This window comes from Pocillopora damicornis, chromosome 8 (assembly GCF_964200805.1).
Source record: "Pocillopora damicornis chromosome 8, jaPocDami1.2, whole genome shotgun sequence".
In the NCBI taxonomy this organism is placed as follows: domain Eukaryota; kingdom Metazoa; phylum Cnidaria; class Anthozoa; order Scleractinia; family Pocilloporidae; genus Pocillopora; species Pocillopora damicornis.
Genome location: NC_142677.1, coordinates 6,320,858 through 6,331,316, shown reverse-complemented (window position 1 = coordinate 6,331,316; position 10,459 = coordinate 6,320,858). Strand labels below are relative to the sequence as shown.

At 39.6% G+C, this 10,459-nt stretch overlaps 1 protein-coding gene across 2 annotated transcripts; it reads left to right on the top strand.

Moving 5' to 3' along the window:
* The first annotated feature begins 1,703 nt into the window (after positions 1-1,703).
* Positions 1,704-9,820, top strand: LOC113675829 (uncharacterized). Of its 2 annotated transcripts, XM_089214452.1 has the most exons (7): positions 1,838-1,964; positions 2,647-2,762; positions 3,986-7,130; positions 7,231-7,358; positions 7,609-7,729; positions 7,982-8,064; positions 8,675-9,820. In XM_089214452.1, the coding sequence occupies exons 3-7, from the start codon at positions 3,993-3,995 to the stop codon at positions 8,727-8,729; spliced, it is 3,525 nt and encodes a 1,174-aa protein (XP_089070578.1). In that variant the 5' UTR covers positions 1,838-1,964; positions 2,647-2,762; positions 3,986-3,992; the 3' UTR covers positions 8,730-9,820. The 2 variants fall into 2 exon arrangements, with proteins under 2 accessions (XP_089070579.1, XP_089070578.1); XM_089214453.1 differs by lacking the exon at positions 2,647-2,762 and having other exon boundaries at positions 1,704-1,964.
* Positions 9,821-10,459: the final 639 nt, after the last annotated feature.

The window sequence follows — 10,459 nt, the reverse complement described above, 5'->3', positions numbered from 1 at the left end:
AGTCGTAACACTATAAATTTCATCGTTGAGGTAAACGATAAGAATAAGATTTCGGAATAAACATTCAGAATCTCTTATGCAAAAGCAGTTGTTAGACAAGAGCATATTTTCAGTTAGGTACCTTGAGATACGATTATGTACAATTTTTTTCCCAATTTTTCGAAAAAGCAGGAAGTATTGAAATTGATCTGTAATTTTAAATCAAGGATGGGTCGTCCGTATTTAATACAGGGACCACTTTTGGCAATTTTAAGTTTAGATGGAAAAATACCTGAAGTCAAAGACAAGTTGAAATATCCAGCAATGGTTCACAGATAAAATGGTGGACCTAGGCAAATTGTCCAGTCCAGGACCTTTGCCGTCTTTAAAGTTTTTTACAACTTCGAAGAGCTCGTTTATTTTAACGGAATCAAAATTTTGTAGAGAGGACGATGAGACTGGCGTTAGGTATACATTAAAAGATTGAGACAATGGGATGATCTTGCTGGCTAGATTTGGGCCAACATTAGCAAAGTGTTGGCAGAACCTATTTGCAATGTCTTTAGAATCAGTAATAGTCACACCGTGTTCTTGTATCAATGAAATTTTAATAGGTTTACATTTCGAACGATTTCGTAGCACAATTTAGAATTTTGCGTGTAGCTTTGAAATCACTTATTTTTAGCAAGCAAGGCTACATAATATTGTTTTTTGGTAATTCTTAATAGTCGCGTCATTTTTATTTTTAACAAGCAGGGCTTCATAGTATTGTTTTTTGGCAGTTCTTAATAGTCGCGTTGAGCGAGAACCCAGGTATTGTTTTTACAACTTGTTTTTTTGGCTTATTGTTTTCAATAATCCCCTAGAGATCGAAGGCTTTGTAATTTTTAGTCAACCCTTTTCTTTTTCACGTTATTAAAAGGAAAACAAGTGCAGATGATTCCTATGTATTTTTCTATAAATGAATCGTAAACTATATTTACATCTTCAGCTTCATTAATGAAAGACCAGTCGTTATCACACAGGCACATTGAATTATTTTCTTCGCTTTGTAGCTGTATCTCTCAGAGCCAAGCCTCTTTTGTCTTCCAGCGGCCTGTCGCGACCGTCTGAAACAATTGAAATCATAAATGTGGGTTTGTCACAGCAAATTCAATATATCTGTTCAAAATGTTTCATTACGCTCAAGTTAATGATTAAAACCAAAGACTTTTAAAGAGCCCCTAAACCTCCCTTCCACCAAAACAGGTAAAACTTGCTAAGAATAAAATAATTACCAAAATTCAAAACACAACATCTTACTGGATAAAATTCCTAAAGTTCAAACAAGTGATGACACTACTCAGGTTACGGAATTTATATTTTGTTGAACATCAAGATAATTTTTAAGAAGTTAAATAATTATGGAAATTGAGACAAGTGCTTTGTCGGATCGAAATTTCTCCTCTTATCAAACCTCTATTACTTTCGGTAATAAGTTCCGGCCACCACGGATTTAGTTTCAGCGTTGTATATTCGTGGAAGCGTTGTATATTGATTGGAAGCTTCCAGATGCAATTTCATAACAGAGTGAAGCTGCAATGCTAATCCTCTTGGCAGACAAGACTAAGACATGTTGATTTTAGCATGTATATCAATGAATTTGAATTGTAAGGCCAACCTGAACGGTGCTAGCACGCCAAGGCAGAATGCATTATGCGATGGATTTTAATTAAGCTACGACATAGATGGTTCGCGAGCCCAAGAGTCTTGCACGCCTCTTTGCCGGCGGCGATGTAAACGGAATGATATTTTTGTTTCCGCCTGGGCATGTTGTGAACTATCAAGCTGCGCTTCAATGATAGCTTTGAACAAAATTGAATAATGACCTTGGACAGCTTATGCTTTGATCAGTAGTTTCTGTTTCGATTATGTGACATCATTTTTTGCCCGCTCAAACAAGAACCTATCCTGAACTGAACAGTAGCTCAATCTAGTTTAACCAGGTAAGGCTAGAATTTTCCTGACTGTTTTTCAGATTAATACGCACAAGAGAGGTCTGTTTGCCAAAGCCTACTCCACAGGTCTGCAATCAAATCAACAGATTGTCACGAGATTAGTTTTAATTTAAAGGGGAAGCTAAACAAGCCAAACGCTTTGAACTGTTGCGGTTACTGTTAGAAGTCTAAATTCCTGCGTAGTGCAGTAGTCAGTGCTCATAGTGTGTATTTAACTTAATGTTCAATCGAGATGCACGCATGGGTGAACATGGAGGGAAAATAAGCTATCCGTTCTGCAATTGCTTGCGTGTCATTTCGATCCCAATGGATGACGGATTTGTTTTAAACCGCCCTCTAAACAGCTTCCGGACACAGCAGAAGAGACAAAGTGAGCAGATATTCGTTAACAGTCAAGATATAATGCACACAGGGCACTCCTTTGAATGCATATATTAAATGCAATAGTAATGAAAATGCATATATTGAATGCAATATTATGCCTTCTGAACAGCTTCTGGAGTAGGTTGAATAAGTAAAGTAAGCAGATGGTCGTTGATAGCCGAGATAGATTGCATAAGAAGAATGAATTTTAAAGCATGTCTGTTATAATTATTCTTTATTTTTATCGGAAATTGATTAAATAGCGGTGCGTTCCTCTTGAGTACTCGTGATCTGCTTTCATTTTTAGCTAACCATGTACCAAATAAGGGAGCATCTTTATCGAGTCTCTCGAAACCACAAGTAAAGTACTCACGAAAGTCAATCAGTGGAAAGGAAAACTGTGAAAAGGAACCAATCAAAACTGTAAGTTAAACCAACCAAAGTCCTTTGGGCGCGTGTTTCTGAAGTGTCCAAGACGTGATTAGGGTTAGTTTTGAACTTGATTGGCTGAGAGGATGGCGTGAGTCATCTGGAACGATCACCGAGCGAAGCATTCCCGGATTAATTTCGACACTCAATTCACATTTGCCCACGTAAACCAGTGTAAACCGTCAGATCATTTTATTTTTTCGTTTCCAATTGGTTATCAACAACTTATTGAACCATAGGTAGACAAGAGGGTAGCAAGGGAGGGTTCCTAATCCACGCACATTCACGCGTAAAGTTTAGAAACAATCACGCGTCACATGTTCTTAAAATAGTATTTCACGCGCCACGAATTTAAAAGGGAAATTTAAACCTCACTGAACCTTGCCTTCTTGTAAAATTCACGAGTCAAGTCTTGATATTTTGGACCTAATCACGTGTCAGGTACAAACTCTCTACCACCCTCAGACAACCCTGCAGGCGGTTTGAGATCGCAAGACGCCATACAATACGGTAATTGATCTCCTACGTAAGATCTACAGTGAAGTACCCGCAAAACACAGGAAACCACCGGCAAGGGAACAATTTTTTTTTATCAAACGTTAAATAAAATAAATTTTAGGAATCGAAGGTTACGAATTGTATCGAAGTAAATTTTCTCGCGATCACTCGAATTAAAACCAGATCAGCCAACAGAACAGGTGTCATTTCTAATTTGCGTTTGTCAGATAAGCGTAAAACAAACGCAATGCAAGCGCGAGGCTCCTCCATCTCCTCGCGCGAGTCTCGTGGGCCTCCGCAACTTGAGAAATGGATCGGTCGTTTCAAATTATAGTTGACCTAGTTTACATTCAAATTGATGGCACTAAATGCTGTTTCAGTTAAGATACTAGATAAACCAACGCTACAAATGTAATGGAAGCTAAAGTAATTATCGATCGATTCAACTTACTTTGTCACGTAGATAGGTGAATCTAAGTCTAAGACAAAAAAAACAAATCCACTTCCTCTTCGAAACCTAGTTGTTTTATTTCAACACGTCCATAAGATCATATGGACATGTTAGAAAATCACCAAATACGAAATGACAGCCTGCTGCAAGACTTCGGTGAAAACGAAAGAAACGCGCGCTGACTAAAACATTCCGCCACGTGTTTCATTATTCAGCTTGAGTATAAAAAAATTGAGGCCACTTGATGTGAATGAATTTCTGTTTTAAGCTTAAAGATGGACAGAACAGACCCCGAGATTCCGAAAAACGCTGGTTCAGGACTCCATCTTGAGGATGAATTGGAAGGTGATGATAATCAGTCGGCCAGACGCAGCACAGTTGAACACTTGAGAGAAACGATGGATCAGTTCCAGCAATGCAAAGTAGAAGCGGCCATAGAGTCTTTGCAAGTTGCGTATAAGCACTTCCTGAATCTAACCCCAGATAGCTTCGGCAACCCGACTAATTACGAGAAGGAGCAGATGGATCGAGGTAGAGAGATGTGTTGGAGTTATTGCTCCGCTCCTCCTTTCTTTGGTGTTGTTTTGTTAAACCCCAAGCTGCCCATAGATAACGATGACCATTTTTATGCCAGCTTTACTACTGTCTTTGGTGCTGTTGCACTCAAGCTGCATAAATATAAAATAGCTATAGACTTATTTCGGCGATGTCATTCTCTTTTCACATCTGATGTCGCGCCATGTCCTGGAAACAACATTCAAGTTATCGATACTTTAAAAGCAGTAGCCAAGGCGAATGTAGGCTGTGTTTATCTGATTATGAGAGTTATGGAGAAGGCTAAGGATTATCTAGAATGTGCGCTGGAGATTTTAGAAACATTTAAAAACAAAAACAAAACTTACCCTACAGAAATAAACATTGTTGTTATACAATCCAACTTAAGCCTAGCTTACCAGTGTCAAAAGAACTACCCTGCTGCAGTGAAGTTGCAAGAGCGTCTTCTTCTGAAGGCCAAAGACCCCATTATTCCCCCACATTTGGTAGCTGCCATATATTACAATAGAGCAGAGTTGTTCATAGAGCTCAAAGAGCCTGTCAAAGCACTCATGGAGCTGAGGACATTGGGGTCACTATCTGAGAGGATGAACGATGAAGGAGGAATGTTCTCAAAATTTATATCTTCTAAAATTTGTTTGGTGTATCAAAATGTTGGAGATGTGGCTCGAGCAGAGAAAATAGCGGAGCGCTTGGCTTTCCCTTCTCTTTCCCCTCAATCGCTATCAACACCACTATCGCCTTCCTCACAATCGTTTACGGCAGCATCAGGGTCAGTGTTAGGGTCATCATCATCATCATCATCTTTATCAGTTTCATCCTCGTCATCATCATGTTCGTCACCAACATTGTCATCTTCATCGTCTGCTTTGTCACCGATGTCTTCATTTTCGTTTTTCTTTCCCGATTTTGAAGCTGTCCTCGGATGTAATGGAAAATTCAACTGGGACTTCTTCTTCGCAATGATATTGAATTTAGTCGATTTTCACTTGAACGAAAAAAACTTAGACTTTGCATCTTTCCTCGACGTTTTTGTACCATATTGCAAAGAATTGCTTGGGAAAAACCACCCAACACATGCATCGTTTCTCTATAAGCAAGGTGTTAGATTTTTTCTGATGGAACAAAACCTGTCATCAAAAAATTGCTTTGAAGAAGCATTACATATTTTGAAAAGTTTTGACTACGGTTCAGATCACCCGGATTTAGTGCAATGTAACATCGCTCTTGCAAAGTTATTATTTTGCGAAGACTTTCAAGAGGTTCCTCAGTTGAAGTCGCGCCCTGACCGAAGCTGGCGAGAATATCCTTGCGACGCAGCAGATGGAGTTGTGAACCCTGATATTCCATCATTTAGAGGAGATATTAACAAGTGGGACAGCAATGAAGAATTAGACGAACCAGGTAAACTTTCTGGTCAAGAACATCGTAAAGGCAATCATTGCTATAGAGATAAAAATCCATCCCAAAAGGATAAAAACAGAGGAATCAGCATCTCACAAAAGATAATGAAAACACCAAACGAAGTCAGCGATGGAAGGAAAGTCGATTTAAAAACTTCTTTTCATGGAGGAGATGTGGTTGCAGACAGCGGTGAAAACTGCGATGTAGTTCCTACAAATGGGGCTTACGGCTTTGAAAAGGATTGGAATACCCAAGCTGTTGCCCCTCCAAAAACAGGAGATTCCCATGAGAGTAATTCGAAAACAAAAATATCTCTTGGTTTGAAAGGTGGACGCCGAAGCGATCTTCCGTCAGGCCACAGTTCACAAAGGGATCCGAATGAGGATGATTTTGGAACAAATTCCATCGGAATAGATCCCAGTTTTCTCGCACGTCATTCTTATGAGTGCAATGCATCTGATGAGCAAAGGGGTTCTTGCGGTCCATTTGAAGACTTAGAAGTACCTGCAGGTACCCACACCGAGTACAACAGATCTGGGCGTATGCCTGAATTGTACCACCCTACTGCCCCAAGTTCATCGACATTTCCTGAATGTCGTGATTTTACAAAATTCGATGCAGGAGATCAGTCTGCCTACCCTAGCATCATGGGATCTCCTCCACAAATATACTCAAGTCGTGATGGTTATCAACCGCAAGAGTCATCCCTTAACTTAGTCCTAATGCCCAAAACTGTTTCAGCGAGGAAGTTAAGACTGCCTCAATCTTCAAGTTTCCTCCAAGATGGATCTAAAGCAAATCTCCCGTTGAAAGTCAAAGAGTTTCCCACTGGTAATGTACGGGCAAGAAATCCGCCAAATATCTTAACAAATGGATATGTGCTAACCGAAAGGCCGACGTTATCATCGCAGTTCGAAAGAAGAGATGACGCTCCAGAATTTCTTCCGGACAGGGAAAGTGCAGGAGCTGATCAGGGTCTGTTAAACAGTAATTCAAACACATCTGCTGACGAGTCGTTGGCCGTACTCGAGCAACGTGTGGCTGAAGCTTGCTCTCTTGTCGAGAGAACTTTGAAAGAAAGACAAGAAAGAGAGAAAGCAATGAAAGAAACTGAGCTAAAAAGAAAAGAAAAGCGGGCAAGCAAAGAACAACTTGCACGTGAAAGAAAAGAATGGGAAGCGAGAGAAGCGAGAGAAAAGGAACTTATGAATGAAAGAGTAGAAGGGAACTCCACGAGCGGTGGACAAGAAACACCTTCGCAAGACTCGGCTAGTGCTGGGGTTCGACAATGGCTGTGTGAACATTATCAGCGGCTCTGCCGTGTCAAGTTCTCATGCTGCGGAAAGTTCTTTCCTTGTCATCGTTGTCATAACAACTCTGGGTGTCCAAATGACAATTCCAAAGCAAGAGAGGCGTGTTCTGTTGAGTGCTCTGTTTGTAGCCATCAACAAGAGGTAAATAGGGATGACATTGATTTCAAATTTTATATAAGAGGAAAGAGAGTTCTTACGCTTAGGTTATAAGCGATTTAACTTCGAATGCTTGACTTTTAAGATCAACCAGGACGCCCACACCTGTGCCAGATGCAAAACAAGGTTCTCAGCATATTTCTGCTCGGTGTGTAAACACTTCACAGGGGAGGATAAAGCTCCTTATCACTGCGAAAAATGTGGTATCTGCCGGTAGGTGAAACAGAGAAATTTTTCATAGATGAGTGCTTAAAACACCCCGTTGCTAGTTGCTTCTCAGTAAGGAATGAGAGTCCGACAAAATATTCCTCAAACGTATCAAGTTTCCTGCTCACTAATTGTTCTAGCTTATCGAGTAGAAAAATACAACGCTTTTCAGTATGAGTTAGAGATTTGTTTCCCCAACGAATCATGTTGTGCTCGAATAAATACCTGCTAAGTGATGCCCCTATTTTCCGTTCAGAATCTACAAGGACCGCTCCTTCCACTGTGATGTGTGTAACGTCTGTCTGGACAAACGGCTGGAAGGAAAACATTCTTGCCGAGCAAATTCAGGACACGATGAGTGCTGCATCTGTTTAGAGGTAGTTACGTAATTACTTATTAAGGCTGAATAAGAGTAAGGCATGGGAGAAATATGCTCCAAAAGATTTTGCCCTTTAGCCGAAGGAATTAACCTTGCATTCAATTGGGTTTTATTAACCTGTTACGCATAGCAACGTCAGGTGCCTGCATTTCTTAAGTGGAAATCTGGCGAAAGAGAAGCAGGGCAATTAGATCACAATCCAAATTTTTTTGTTTTTTGTTTTGTTTCATTGATCGGTTCTTTATTTCAGGACGCTTTCAGCGGTTGTCAGATCCTGCCATGCTCACACAAGGTTCACCGAGAGTGTGCCATTGCTATGATACAGAACGGCGTGTAAGTGTGCATGAAATATCGTGATATCTATTTTTGGGAATAAACTTAAATATGGGAGAACACTCCACTGCTCCGCTGAAAATTTGTTGGTATTCAATTCTGGATTGGGTGTGTATGTGTGTGGACATGCTCGAGCTATGAGTCTACAATGAGTAGTTTTCAGTTGCATGTAAAATTAAAAAATCTGTCTCCTCTTAAGGAGCCTTGGTCACCAGTGGGTAAGAGTGATATATTGACAAACAGCGATTGGTTTTTGCGATCAAAATAACTTGGGAAATGATAGGAAACTACATCAAGAATAAACAGTACGGACTTCCGGAGAAACAGACCTTCGCTCCCCCCTCTAGCTGGGAGTAAGTCTGGTGAAATCGACATATCCCGGATATCGTCCTGATTGTCCCCTTAGCTTTTCTGAGGTCCAGAGATAATTTCAGTTTTGGTTTCGAAACGCTCTTTGTCTTTTGTCATGGAGTTCTCTTCAATCTAAAGCGATGTTACGTCATTCATAAACTTGGCAAGACTTTTGATGTTAGGTAGGCCAGATTTTACTATGACATTCCCACACTAGTTTTTCTCAAGTTCACTTGAAATATTTCCTTTTAATTTGCAGTCGCAGCTGCCCAATTTGTCGCCATCCTTTGTACAGTCAGACAGGAATGAATTAATAACAACGTCGACTCCAGTGCTCAGAATTCCAAGAAAAGGCAAATTGTTCCTAATTGAGATGTTCTACTAAGTGTCTTGATGGACGTTTTCATTCTTTCTTGTAGAATTGAACTGTTTATCCCTGGGAATGACTGGCTCCTAATTTGTCCTCACGGTATCACCCTAGAATCAAATGGTAAATGTAACGAAAATAAAGGCAATGATCATTAATTTAGGAAGCTCCTGATTGTCAAACAAACTCTCATTGTTAGTACCAGAGGAAATATAAAGAGAACAGTGTGGATTGTTAGGGTATAAAGTGTTAACGATCGTAATAGTTATTTTAATCTTACTTGTACAAGGACACAAACCTGAGGGGGGAGGGGAAACGAGGGTGGCAGGATCCCTTTAGGTCGAAGTGATTTCTATACAGTGACTTTTGTATCCAATTTAGTAGAAGGCCATTCATCCCTTAAAAGATTTGTGTAAAATTGTGCAAAGCATCGGTTAGTCTGCCGAGGAGATGGAAAGCTAAGTTTATCATAATAGTGAAGCCATTGTAAAATTCTATTTCTTATAATTGTAAGGAAACAACAGAATACTTAGATTTGGTACGGGTTGTTTTTTATCGTCATCTAAAATGAAAATATGCTTTTATGGATTTTATAACTCTTACACTTTCAGCCAAACAAAACATTTCTCATGGTGTTGTCATTAAATTCCTGGTAGTGTTTTATGGTTATTAGAATGCTGTGTGAAATAAGGCCCCTCTACAACGTTTTTCTCAAATTTAGTTCCACCAGAAGAGGAAGGCATTCTAAGGGCTTCAAATTTCATCTTCTTTGCCTTCGGGAGACGTGTGATAGAAATGAAGGGAAGAAAAACCGAGCTTGCTCTTGAAATTTCTTAGGTTTTTACTCTTTTTATAGTTATGTAAGTAGTTTGTTATTTTATTCTGGTGTAACCTTGGGATTTCAAAGTTCAAGTAGCCATGCAAATCATGGCTACACGAACGTTACATCGTTTCAGCAAAGAAACTATACCGAATTCCTATTGAAAATGATTATTTACCTTGTCTTAGCAAGTTTGTAGTAAATTGTTTTTGCTACCAGACATCAGAGTCTCTCCATTCTCTTTCTCTTCTCCGTTTTTACAATCTTTTAATAGGCAAGCAACTAAACAATTAATTTGGCAAAGGAATGCGTCGCGAACATATCCTTTGGCACAGAAGATCCCCGTGTGGAGCTAAAATTAAATGTTCTCCCAAAAACATGAGGTTTTTTCGGAGAGGGGGGGATGACCAAAACCTCTTAAAATGAGAACCATTCTACAATTGAATTTTATCAGAAATAAGCTAGAAGCTCTGCAAGTGTGGCGCTTATTCATGAGCTGCGCCTATTTGAGGGTGGCGCTCATTGAATGCAACACAGAAATGTTCTTTTCTAATTCAACAGTATATTTATTGTCTGTTTTAATAATTTACAAGCACTAACGAAGCACTTATTGATTGTCAGGAATCGTTTCTTCCCGCATATTTCATTTATATTACCAGGGAAATATTTACTCAACTTTGATCTCACAATCCCTTCTAAACCTAAGGGTCTACTATCTCCAGCGTGGAAGGGCACGCTTCTTCTAAGTCTTCTTCTAGTTCTCCTAAGATATCAAACTGTGTAACATTAGAGGATTATGTCCGCGAACAAATATCTGTGCGTATTTTGGCGCCAAACGAACTCGATTAGTCTGGTAC